The 13,027-nt window shown below is 45.4% G+C and overlaps 1 protein-coding gene across 5 annotated transcripts in view; it reads right to left on the bottom strand.

Annotated features, from left to right (window-relative positions):
- LOC310677233 (broad substrate specificity ATP-binding cassette transporter ABCG2-like) overlaps nucleotides 1-13,027 on the bottom strand; it is a 30,564-nt gene that overhangs the window by 1,020 nt on the left and 16,517 nt on the right. For 3 of the 5 annotated variants that reach the window (XM_083439796.1, XM_083439800.1, XM_083439797.1), the window contains 13 exons: nucleotides 12,797-12,856; nucleotides 11,729-11,846; nucleotides 10,200-10,355; nucleotides 9,384-9,541; nucleotides 8,737-8,888; nucleotides 8,416-8,508; nucleotides 5,887-6,077; nucleotides 4,848-4,999; nucleotides 3,741-3,830; nucleotides 2,688-2,812; nucleotides 1,705-1,859; nucleotides 944-1,033; nucleotides 184-236 (listed from right to left, as the gene is read on the bottom strand). In XM_083439796.1, coding sequence (XP_083295922.1) covers nucleotides 184-236; nucleotides 944-1,033; nucleotides 1,705-1,859; nucleotides 2,688-2,812; nucleotides 3,741-3,830; nucleotides 4,848-4,999; nucleotides 5,887-6,077; nucleotides 8,416-8,508; nucleotides 8,737-8,888; nucleotides 9,384-9,541; nucleotides 10,200-10,355; nucleotides 11,729-11,846; nucleotides 12,797-12,856 — 1,593 coding nt within the window. The remainder of the gene's footprint in view (nucleotides 1-183; nucleotides 237-943; nucleotides 1,034-1,704; nucleotides 1,860-2,687; nucleotides 2,813-3,740; nucleotides 3,831-4,847; nucleotides 5,000-5,886; nucleotides 6,078-8,415; nucleotides 8,509-8,736; nucleotides 8,889-9,383; nucleotides 9,542-10,199; nucleotides 10,356-11,728; nucleotides 11,847-12,796; nucleotides 12,857-13,027) is intronic. The other 2 variants (XM_083439799.1, XM_083439798.1) reach the window with 1 other exon arrangement.

The raw sequence follows: 13,027 nt of genomic DNA, 5'->3' as shown, positions 1-13,027 counted from the left end.
CACCACTGACAAGGGAGGGGAAATGCAAGCCCTGGAGGTGGAACACTTACTTTCCCATCCAGCTGCTCCTAGCCCCAGCTTTTGGTCCTGGCTGGTGTGAGACCAGCAGAGCTCTGGATTTGCCAGCTTTTCTCTGCTTCCCATGCCCCATTAGATTGCTCTCCCCAACAGGATGGTTTTTACCTGGTAGAGTTCAAGTAGAAGACTCTTCCTTTAAGTTCATTGATGGTCAGAGCCTGAAATTGAAACATGCATACAAACGCAAATTATTGGGGTGGGGGAGACATTTCTGACTGTCAGATCACCCAGTTTCTGGGTGCTTTCATATTGCAAACCAGTTCAGGTATCAATTTGTTTGCATCATGTTTTTTTAAAAAAAACCTTGGGTAGATTTTCTGCAAAAAGTAAATCTGGATTAAATTGGGGTGGGTTAGACATTTTGATGCTGATGCCACAGCTCAGGCTAGAGTAGATGTTACAATCAACTTGCATGAGCATCAGAACCAGTTCCAGAATCACCCATTTGTGACACTTTTCTCCCCAAGTGCATTTTTGTCATTGTTATTTTTTGTAAAAGGGAAAGAAAACATAACTGGAGCTAGGTGTACAAACCAGTGTTTGTTGGCAGATGGGAAGTGTCTGAGCATTTAACCCAGTGTTTCTCAAACTTGGGTCTCCAGCTGTTGTTGGACTCCATTATCCCTGACCAGTGGTCCTGCCAGGTAGTGATGATGATGCTGCAGTTCAGCAACAGCTGAAAACCAAAGTTTGATAAACACTGATTTAATCATTTACCTACCCACTGATTCTCCTCCTGGGAGACTCTCACCAGCCCCTTCCCAGCAGACTTCTTTCCAGACCTGTAGGGCAGTTGGGGAAATAACCTTAAAAACATCTTGGGGAGGGAGCTACAGTTGGAAAAAAGTCAGTCCCTGTGACTCACATTCATGCCATATCTGTAGATACTAATCCATTTGATCCAGGACAGCCAGCTCAACATGGAATTGAGGTTTACAAGAAACCCACCAAAGACCTGCAGGATATAGGATGTCCAAACAAACAAGTGAATAATTAAAGACCACAGTAAGAACTTAACAAGTCCCAAGGGGTTCATTAAACAGTGACAGGCACTTTGAGTCATCCTCCAAGTTTGGAAGCGTTAGCTTTCGCTTTTGGTTAACCACCAATTGTGGTGACATTAGGAGTATCAAATGGATTAATTTTCAAGAAGCCGAACTTCAAACCACGGTTTCTGAAATTGGCTTGACTAACCATGACCAACATTAACCACAGTTCCAGACTGTATGGTATGCTGCAATTAGTGTAGGCTAAGGCTTCCAAACTCCTCCTTGGGAGGGAGTGGGGAGCAAAAGAGCTCTTTAGGGGACTGGGCTCATTCACATCTCGCTTAACCATAGTTTGATGTGACATTTGGATCTAGCCATTCTATAGTTTGGCTCGAAGTCACAGAAGCGAGCAAAGCAATGAGGGACAAATACTTGGTGCTTTTGGGGCTACTGTTTGTATCTGATTTAAGTATCTTAGTTTTGTCTTTTGCTGTAACGTCTAACTATACCCTAGAAATTTCATACGCAGAGCTTAAACTCCAGCAGAAACTGTTTTGTAAGTAGCCATGCACGTTATTAAAAAAGGGTGCACCATCCATATTAATGTTTTGAAGAACTGAAAAACAGAACAGCTTACCATCATGAAGACGTATGGAAGGGCAATCAAGAGGTTGGCAATGGCAAATGCATTGACACTGGCACTCACTAGGAAAGCCATGCTCACTGCTGCAAGGTTAGTCAGGCTAAGAGACAAAACGTGCAGGAAGAAAGATTCTGCATCATATTTGAGACCTGGAGGTGGGCAGAAAGAGAAAAAGTTGCATGGCACCCTTCAAACCCTTAGCTTAGGGATGGGGAACCTTTGGTCCTCCAGAAACTGCTGGGACTCCAGCTCCCATCATTCCTGGTCACTTTGGCTAGGGTTGATGGGAGTCAGGAGTCCAAGAGCATGGAATGAGCCACAAGTTCCCCATCACTGTCCTAGCTCATTTAGTGCTTCTATCCCTGCATCCATTCGGGTTCTCCTAAGTGGCCTTTGGTTGGTTGTTTCTCTTCGTAAGTTTCCTGCTTGAGGAAATGGATTTGTGTCTTACTTTGGGCAAATATTTCTGTGTTACTGACTGCAGGGCTGACACTCCTAAGAGAACAAAAAAGCATAGCTGACGATGTACTATTCAAGGTTGTGAGGGGGTGGGGAACAGATCAGAGGCATATTTGTGTCCACAGACTCCTGCTGAAGAGAGATTTCCAAGCTTTGTTCATGTTTGGCAAAGAACAAAAGGCTCACAAAGGAAGAAAGAGAACAGTAGCTGGCTGGATTCATGCAGTCCATCATTCTCTGCAAGCATCCCAGCAAAACAAGCAGATCATGGTCCACTCCTAGATGACCTGTTGGAAATTGGTCTAACAGTGAAACATGGCCTACTCTCGGCTCACACTGTCCTTGATGTGTTTGCTGACCTTTCGAATTGTGTGTGTGTTTAAAAATCCTTAATTTGCGTCTTATTTCCCCCCAAAAAAAGATTTGGACTGGAAGAAATGTCACACTCCCCACCCCTTATGTCACCCCTGCCACCACCGGTTGATGGTTCAGATCAAATAACATAACACTTTACTCACCCATCATGAAATAGGAAATGGAAGAGAACAGCAGGACCGGCAGGATTCGATTGGGAACGAGATCAGCAAACACTTTGGCTAGAAAGTATGCAGATGTCCTATAGTAACCTCTGGCACTCTCATGGCTAGAAAAAGGAAAAGGAGGAAACTCAGGGTTGTATCCGGTCGTGTCTCCATACCGACAGAAAGCTCTTTGGTCCAGTTGACGTTGAAAGCAGGGAGAGGCTATTAGAGCCGATTCCCCCTTCCCTCTTTCAAGCAGCTGCATGAAAAATCTGCAGAGAACCCTCTAGGACAGCATGGGAGGAGAAATGCAGGGAGGGAGGGCTGCAAGAGGTAAAAAAATGGATAATATTTTTCAACACCATCCACTTTCCTGGAACACATCAGAGCCTTCGGTCAGCAGAGGGACACAAAGATATAACAACCCTACATTAATGTATTTAATGTATTTAAAAAGCTGTGCCACCAACACGGGATTCAACAGGGGAACAAGGTTTTCAGGAAGGTGGATCAGAGACTGTTTTAGGGTAGTGTGCCATGTTGCAGGGGGTGCCAAAACATTGCTGAAGAATGGAATGGGAGAGGTGCTGAAATTTGAGAGCCCCAAGTCCACCACTGGGTGGACTTCCATTCCCGCCTATAAAGAACAGTGTCACAATGGAACCAAAGTTCCCCTTGAAGCAAGAGAGTGGAATCATCTCTCTTGGAGACATACATATTCAGGATCAAAATACTCTTGGGGGTCAGTGGTTGGACCGATGGCCTTTCCAGTTCTACAATCCTATCTCGAGGTGCAAGGCTGAGGCATGGAAGGAAAAAAGAGGGGGAGTTGTTTTTACAGCTGATGATTTCAAGCTTGCTCCCACTTCTAATCCTGCAAGCAAAATTTGGAGAGGAAAACCTGCATTGGCTAGCTCCTTGATGCTATAATTACACCACTACGCATCTAATTAAATTTGAGACTCTGCAGGCACAGTTTTCTGGAAAGGCCATGGCACTGGGCATGTCTATTACAGAATGGATTTTCTCGGAAGCAGGAGTGCTGCTCACATGAAGAGCTTTCTGTCGTAGATGAAGAGCTCCACGGCTGACAAGTTCCCAAAGATCTGAGTGAGAACCATGAAAAAGAAAGCTCCTAGCCTGCAGCAAAAAAAGAACAGATGTACGAAAGAGGAATTACATATAACTCTGTGCATGCTGCAATTATGCAGGAGTGCAGACTGCGGTATTTAGTGCAGAATTCCACTGCCAGCCACCCACCCACTTTATTTTTAAAAGGGTAGGTTTCTAGCCAGTATTAAAGTAACAGCTTGAAAATGCATGAGAAATGCCTGCTGATACTGGAAATGTCAGAGAGGCAGTTGAGTAAGACGTCCAGTGGTTAGAAGGGTCCCTTTCCACAAGTCAAGTTAAAACTGCAACTGTGCAAATTAGCAGTAACAGCATAATTCTTCTTCATTAAGAAAAATTATGCCATTTCATTTCAATTCCCTCCCTTCATTTACTGCACTCACATATTGTATGGATTTTATATCAATTAGGGGGTGGACAAATCTGTCTACTTTGGGTTCTCTCTGTATCTCATTTTTCCAGTCTGCAATCCTGCACATTTCCACATCATTTTTTGTGATTCCTCCCCACCCCTCACTCAAATGCTCATAAGAATTTGTCAGCATTTTAATTCACATTCTTCCAAGATTTTTGCATGCATTTTCTTTATTATAATACATTTTGCATGTTATTTTCACTAATATTTGCATTTTTACGTACAACTGTCCCCCAATATACACACATTTATGTACACATCACTGCAGATGTGAATGTCAAAGGATAGCTGTGTTTTGGTTTGCAAATTGTTCCAAGAAGTGCAAATTATGCAGTTGTACATCAAAATGCGAACTGACCCTGATTTTGCCCCCATCTCTAATCCTGATGAAACACTCTATTCTCACAGGATTGCATCCAGAGGAAACTGCCAGGAGTCAGTCTGGAACTATAAACAGCTTCTGGATTCACCCAAGCTACAATTGCTGAGGAGGCCCATCAGGATGCTCAAAAACATGTTAAGCTTCCCACTGGGCATGCCAGAACATGGGAGAAAGAAAGATGGTGAAATGCTGTGCTCTAGGGCCACCTGAGTAGGAATGAGCACCTTACCTGTTCTGTAGGGCTTCCGGTAGAGTGTCCGGGATTTGGTAGTAAATGAGCCCCACCAACAAGGAGAAGACCATGCCCAAAAGGATCTGGCCAATGGAGGTCTGAGGATTCCTCAGCAGGTGCTTCACATTACGGCAGCTCACAACATACAACTAGAGAACAGTGTGGCATTAATAGCTTGATCTCTCTCCCTACTTCTTGACAATTTCCCCCCTAAAGATGTTGCTATCTGTGAAAATGTCCACCTTCCCAGCAAAGTGGCGTCCCATGTTTGGGACAATTATCTGGAAAAACCATACCAAACCAAACCAAACCAAACCAAACCGAAACCTTTTATGTCATAAACAGACTAGATCCACTGAAATGGACAGTTCAGTTCATTAATTGTTATGGGTCTGCTCCGAGGAGGACTTTGTCGGGTACAATCCCGCGATTGCGCTGCACACACAGCCTCGTTGTTCAGGGCAGGCGTGTCGCCATCTACAATGAGCTTAATGATGTATCACATTCCTCATTCAAAGCGGCAGACATCACTCTTAGCAGTAGAATGCAAATCAGAAGCACTGCCGCTGCCCATACGGCATATGTACAGCCACAGAGTTTGCTGCAAGCAGCAGAAGGCAAAACTATAGTAGCTGTTGATGCTGATGTGAGTTCTAAATACAATATTGGACCCAGAGCTCCAGCTAACGAGAATTGGGGGTGTTTTGGTGAATGATTTAGGAAAAGGAGGATAGCCCTTCCTTGGTAGTTGTATGGAGATTACTGTACAGAATCATGGAGTGGGAAGGGTCCTGCAGTCCAGCCCCCTGCAATGCAGGAATCTCCACTGAGAAATGGCCATCTTAAGAAGAAAAAAGATTTTTAATGGCCCCACATTTGGTTAAATAGGTCGAGAAAACAAAACTGATCTATGCAGATTGTAGCCCAGTCTTATTACAGGTTTATTTGAATGGATCAAGGCAAATGTTGTGCTTATTTGCGGATCCGTCACCCTTTCTCTGTCCCTGCCCCTGTTCCCAGCCCTTTCCCCCTTCACCTGCCGGGCGAATGAGGTGGCATAAGTGGCTTTTGATGTGGTAGCATCGCAGCCTTGGTTCTGGAATGACTGTAGGTTTTTCAGATCCTCTTGCAGCTGCTCATAGTAGGAGGACTGGTGGTAATAACTGGAAAGCGCGTTCTTGTCAAGGGAACAATTGCTGGAGAAAAGGCCATCCTTCTTGTTGCCTGCTTCAAACAAAAGGTAGATTTTTAAAAAAATAGGCAGTTTATTCATCTTAAGATACAAGCGGTATGATCCAGTTCCTACCAGCCCAAGGCATTTTGTTGCCTGATATGAGGGACAAGATGGCAGCTCCACATTCCGCATGCAAAAAAAGGACTGGACTGGCAGTGGAATCTTCCTTCAGCAACAGTGATGGGGCAGCACCCCACTTTGCACCCGTGTGTACAAGGCCCTGGGGGTAGGTGCAGACCAGACCACATCATATCTTTGGCCCTTTGATACCTTGACACCACTTGTACACTGGTCCACTTGGCACCTAGTCAGCCATGGTGCCAGCATGCACCCCATGCGCTGAGCAACATAAGTGCATGTGTAATGCCTGCTGGAGGGCATGGCTGACCACCCCCTCCGGCCTGCTTGCTTAGTAAGGGACATTTCTGGCAGACTGCTTCCTCTTCACTCAGCCTCAGTTACCTGCTCTTTGAGGTGGCCGACTCACTTTGTCTAATGGTGGCACTTTCCCTGATCCATCCCAGCTAAAAACAAATGTGATTTCTGTTAGCTATCTTGGCATCAGGTCGCAATCTGTTTGTTCACATCAGCCACCCATGCCAGCTACCAACAGAGCGACACTTGCAACACTCTGCCAGTGCAGACCCCCCTCATCCACCCGCTAAGCATGAAGGTGGCAGGTTCACTAGCAGGACGCCTCCTGGAGGAACCTTCCAAGGCTTCCAATTGTTCCAAGGGCAAAGCAGGTCTGGATCCCAAGCTACTCTTAAGTCAGCGCTGGCTGGCAAAGGGTCTAAGTCAGGACCAACTGCTGCAACAGCCTGAAATGGACGTCGGGATTGGGCCAAATTTGCTCCTGACCCACCACTTTTCACGTGTGCCACTGTGGCTAGCTAGACTGCAGGTGTGGCAGAAAATCCACTGCTCTTCAGAACCTCAGCAGTGGCAAATTACAATTGCTTCTGCCCGAAACTTTTTGTTTTTGACAAGACATGACTGCAGCCAGACTCAGGGCAATTTGACCACTGTGCCCTAAAAATAGCATTGTATAGGGCTAGTCTAATCTTCATTATACACTGGGAAGGAGTATCTAATGATCTTGAAAATTACCCATCATTTCAGTGTACAAAGCTCTCATTATGGCTCATTTTCATGCGCCTGTATAGTTCCGGCTTGTGGGAGACCAGCAAAGGCTGATCTCAGTGCTATTATGGTGTTAGTGGAAAATTAAATTTCCCGAATGACTGTATGCCATCTCCTACTTCAAGCCTGATGCAGACACATTAGTTTCACTGTGGGCTGCATTGCTTCAGTCTCCATTTATTAAAGGCTGAGCATAAAAGGCACAGGACAGAGTACACAGAGGGGATGGTAGCTGATGATAATCTGGCACTGCTAATCATTTGTTGGGTGGCTGGTTCTTGGGCTCAGTGATGGGCGTTTTTTGTTCTTGTCCCTGATAATATGTAGAGTCTCCTAATCCCACCATTCTGTTAATGGTGGGATAATTATAATTCTCAACAAGGGTGCTCAAATAGTTTCATTTATCTCATTAATTGTTACACCACTCCGGTATGGCAGGTCAGTATTAATACACCCATATTGCAGATGGAGGCCTGAGGCCAAGAGCATGTGGCTAGTCTGCAGCCAACAAGAACCTTTCAAAATGAGGGGAGATTTGATTTGAATCAGATTCACAGCTTACTCTTTCAGTCCCTCTCCTACCGTTGTTCTCGGGCTTACCTCCAAGCAAAGGTAGAGCAGCAGAGGCACTTGTGAGAATTTAAATGTTGCCATATCTAATGGACATGGGTGGCGCTGTGGGTAAAACCTCAGTGCCTAGGACTTGCCGATCGTATGGTCAGCGGTTCGAATCCCCGCGGCGGGGTGAACTCCTGTCTTTCGGTCCCAGCTCCTGCCCACCTAGCAGTTCGAAAGCACCCCTAAGTGCAAGTAGATAAATAGGTACCGCTTTATAGCGGGAAGGTAAACGGCGTTTCCGTGTGCTGCGCTGGTGCTGGCTCGCCAGAGCAGCTTCGTCACACTGGCCACGTGACCCAGAAGTGTCTCAGGACAGCACTAGCTCCTGGCCTCTTAAGTGAGATGAGCGCACAACCCCAGAGTCGGACACGACTGGCCCGTACGGGCAGGGGTACCTTTACCTTTACCTTTATATCTAATGGATGGTCTCTGTCCTTGGGAAGGCAGGCCCTGCTGTCTGAAAGTCAGGCTTCCATAACCACAACTACAACCATTATAGTTTGGGAAGATTACTCTCCCTGACTCAGTTTCTCAAACTAAATCAATTACTGGAGGGGGAAAAACACTCACCCAAGTCTTGTTGAGGCTGGGACTGTATCACCTCCCCACTGATTACATCCAGAAAGAAGTCCAAGGGATTGTTAAACTGCTCACACTGATAGCCTGAAATTGAAATTCATGTGAGAGGGAGACACACAAAGACAGGCCTAACATCGGCTTCAGTTCAGGGCATCTCCTGCCACAGCTCATGATGATTTACTGGACACAGAGAAGAAATCAGAATATTTTTACGAGCTGGCTTTAGAAGTTCCACCCTGTCTTTCTAAAGCTCCTCCAGAAGTCATAGGTGCTTTTTGTTTCTTTTTTGGGAGAGACACTTTTCTTCCTTACCAATGCTATTGAAATAAGTTGTGGCTTCATCTGCTGCTCCTGCAAATATTATTTCTCCCTTGCTCATCAAGGTCAGATGGTCAAAGAGCCTGAAGATGGAATAGCGTGGCTGATGAATTGAGAAGATCACCGTTCTCCCTTTCCTGGAAAGTCTGCAAAGCAGATAATATAATGCTTAGTTGTTGGAGTGAAAGAGGTCCTTACAGCACATGGCTGCCACCAGAAAGCGCTCAGCAATTGCTGAGTTCTAGCCCTGGCAGTGTGTTCCAAGGACGATGTGCGACTGCTGCTAGGCAGATAGGTGTTCTTTCTGGTGGTGTGTTAAACGCCAGTAAATAATGTGCATTCATAAAAGAAAAAACCGTATGCAGATGCTGCTTCACCTGCAGCAGATTTCTCTGCCATAGAGGCAAGCTGCTTCTTAAACTGGATGGTGGCTTGTCTCTTTAGCAATGGGGACTACTGCAGTAGAAACTGCATGTTAAGCTCTGGCTGTATGAACACTAGTTTCCCATGCATGCATATCACTCCGTTGCCTCATTAGCATTTGGGGGGGGGGGTTGAGTAGGTGTGTGAGAGATCTCTGAAGACCTATTTGGGTTAAGGCGTTTTTATTTCTAGCAGAGACAGAACGCACAGAAACTCACTGGTGCAAGAGCTGCATGATGGCGTTAGCTGTGTTGGCATCCAGCCCTGTGGTTGGCTCATCCAGAAAGATCAGGGAAGGCGAAGTGATCAATTCCATGCCAATGCTGCACCGTTTCTTCTCACCCCCTGAAACGCCACGCAGGAATTCAGTCCCAATCTGACGCCACAGAGAGAAGCAGGGAGCATGGGAAGAGAAAAGGATACAAAGGCTAAAAAAATATATCCATTGAATTGACCTTCCACCAAAGACAAACCGTAACCCAGCCATTCTACCATTTCCTGTTTCATTAACATTCACCATTCTAAAGCAGACGCTGAGAAGCTTGGTTCTCTATGGAAATCAGGGACAAGACAAGGGGATGGGCTTCTTCTATTACCTTCCTATGTAAAGGGTCCTCATACAAGCACAGCCCTCATGCAAGAGCAGAGGAGGAAGTCAACCTGTGTCAGGGAATATGTAGCGTCTCCTCTTCACAAGGTAAGTGTGGAGCAGGGGCTCATGGGGCTGAATAGCCTCCAAAGAGGGAGATTCTGGCACAAAGAAATCTAGCAAGTTAGGGAGAAGAATAGGCTGGGAGCCTTCTCTCCAACGCGCCAGTCTTCCATATACAGGAGAGTGTTTTATCATGCAAACTCCCACCTGCAGCCTGGAGCCCCCAAACAGGCTTTCCTGAATGTTTGTAAGAACTAGGCCTTCTCTAAGATGTACAACTCCAGATGTCCCGTAATCCCTGAACAAGGACCATGATGGCTGTGGCTGATGGTAACTGAACTCCAACCAGATCTGGAGGGCCACAAGTTGCTCTGTGGCTTACCTTGGTGTCTGCACAGTCCTGTAGGCCCAGCTCCTGTATCACAGCATCAACCTTGACCTTCTTCTCTGTGTTGCTGTTCCTGTTCTGTGGCAGCCGCAGGTTAGCGGAGAACTGGAGGTTCTCCCGGATGCTGAGGGTTCCTGTCAGAATGTCCTCCTGCAGGCCAGGGAAATTTAGACGCCTTAGGAAGTGAAAGGATTTCCACAGGGGAAGGAGGACACATTGGATAAGAGCACTGACACCATGCTGAGCAACAGCAACTTTTCTTGGGGCAACACTTGCTGGGCATCAGGCAGGATTACACATCCAATGCCTTTGTTTGCATGGTGGATCTCTTCAGTGTAACAGAACCAAGGCACCAAAGTCCCACCGTTCTAACATGCTTACAACCACTGGCCAATAGGATTCAAGCAGAGCCTCTTCGTTTGAGCTGGTTGACATAAGGGAGCAAAGATTGTGAACCATACTGTGCAATAAGTTGCACTGCACTGCACTGCAATAAGCAGTGTTCACATTACTATACACTGAAATGCAACATAATATATGCAAATTGATTAATATTTAATTCAATTACAATAACCAATTGCAAAATAAAATAACCAACTAGCTACAATAACTAATGTTGTCTGCTTCCTCTGCCCCCTTCCTTTCCTTTGATGAAGCTGTGCAGGAGATTCAATTTCCATTAATCCCTGGTTTAGCATTATGCTTGACCCCTAAACTGTGGCTGATGTTAAGCACTGTTGGTTTAAACAAGCCAGCTTCATAACCCTGAAGTTGACTGGTTTCAGACAAGCCGTAGTGAATACTAAGCTTCGTTTATCGGGTTCTGATGACACAACCAGCTGTGCCTATGCAAAAGCAGAAATAAAAGCTTCTAAAATCTGCCTTGCAGACATGCATTAGGAAGGGGGACGAAGTGCATGAGCCTGAATCTTCCTGTGGCTTATCCCCATATGGTTTAGTGTGAATTGGGCCAGTATCCCTAGAGGCATATTTACTGTACCAAGATGCGTCTAGAATATACATTCTGTCCCTGACCATCATTGAGATGTTAACTGGACATTACATACAAATAACATGGCCCTGACACCATCTCCTTTTCTTCTCCCCCCTCCAAAGAAGGAGCGGGGTGGGGTGGGGGTGGGGCTTGCTCTAGGGAAGCAACAATAAGGGAATTGACTCTTCCTTGACCTTTGCTTCTCTGCTCTGAAAGCAGAGATTTCAAATGGAAAAGTGGCCGGTCAGAAGAAAGTGAGTGTCTAGCTTCTTCTACATGGTCTTTCCATGCAAACTTCTTAAATACATTTCTGTATAAAGGGAATGCCTGAGGTGGGCCGTAATACCACTGTGATTTCATGAGGCTAAAATTCATTTCTTTTTCAGTTTCCTGAAATTATGTTCCGGTAAATCCAAGGGGTTAGTATATCCATATTCAGAGTACACTTGTTCAGATTATTGGTTAACTTCAATTAACTATAAACTATGTGAACAAATACAAAAAAAGTTGCACATAAAGAAGAGTTTACCTGGACTACATAGGCAGAACACTGATGAAAATTGGAGTCTACCAACTTTCCATCCATAAATATCTGCCCACCTGTAAGCCCTTTGGGGTCTTTCCATCCTGCTAGGACATCGAGGAGCCTAGAGATGGGGTGGAGGGGAAGGAAACAAGTCATGGTCAGCTCATCCCTCTGTTCCCAAGGGCTCTTGGAATAAAGAGGAAGGAGAAGAAAAAAGAAAGGGAGGATGTGAAAAGCCTACAAAATAAAGGAGGAGAAGGAAAAAACAGGGAAGAAGATTTTCGATGGAAAAAGCCAAGAATAAAGGAAGACAAGGGAAAAAGAGGGGTTTGGGTCTAAAAATAAAAAGAAGACCCCCCCTTAAAAAAGAATTGTAGAGGAGATAAGGGGAAAGATACTGTAGAAAAAGGATGCCAAGTAAAGGTATTACAATCCTGATTGAAGAGTTGAAATGGAAATAAAAGGAGGAAGAGCAGAGCATGATGTGAATAAATGTTTAAAAATGTATATAGAAAGAGCAAAGGAAAAACAAGACGAATCACAGAGAAGAGTAAATTTTGAAGGACTTGTTTATCCATGTCCTGCTTATCTGGCTGCTTTCTCTTACAACCCCCTCCCCAGAATTAATATTCAAACTTCCTGTTCTCATAACATTTGAAGAAAGAAAGACAATGGAATTAGGAGACTACAGTGGTCTAGTGTAAGACTACATGTCTATACTGAGATGTAAGTCCCACTGAGTTCAATGTGGGGAACTGCACTCAACACACATGATCCCGCAGTGTGGAGCCTCCATTTTAATAAGCATCCCACCCAGTTGCAGAAAACGCATTGGCTGCACCCAAATGCAAACAGCGACCAACAAGAACTGTGGCTGGTTGCAGAAGTGGATGGCTGAGCACCTTCCACTGGGAATGTGCAAGCACCGTTGTCTGTGGGTGGAAGAGCTGCCAAGAGAGAAGAGTAGGTGGGCTGGAGGCAGGAAACTATTGCATACAGAGGGAAAAGTGCAACTGGGGAATGAGTCATCCCTAGGACATGCAAAACACAGGTATGAAGGACAAAACTTACGAAGTTTTCCCACTTCCGGTTGGCCCCAAGATGGCATTCATCCCAGGCTTCATAATACCACTGCAGAAATAGAAATGGGTTGGTGCCAGTTCCCAGACCAGACATTTCTGAACTGTATTTTGCATGGAAGGAGCGTCTCCACCCCCATTGTTCAGTCCATACACTGAGGTTCAGCGTCGAGGTCATTCTGCTGGTTCCCTCACTGCGAGAAGCAAAGTTACAGGGAACCAG

The sequence above is a fragment of the Podarcis tiliguerta genome (genome assembly GCF_965153285.1).
Source record: "Podarcis tiliguerta genome assembly, chromosome: 5".
In the NCBI taxonomy this organism is placed as follows: Eukaryota; Metazoa; Chordata; class Lepidosauria; order Squamata; family Lacertidae; genus Podarcis; species Podarcis tiliguerta.
The sequence above is the reverse complement of the archived record's forward strand: the minus strand, read 5'-3'. Positions and strand labels throughout refer to the sequence as shown.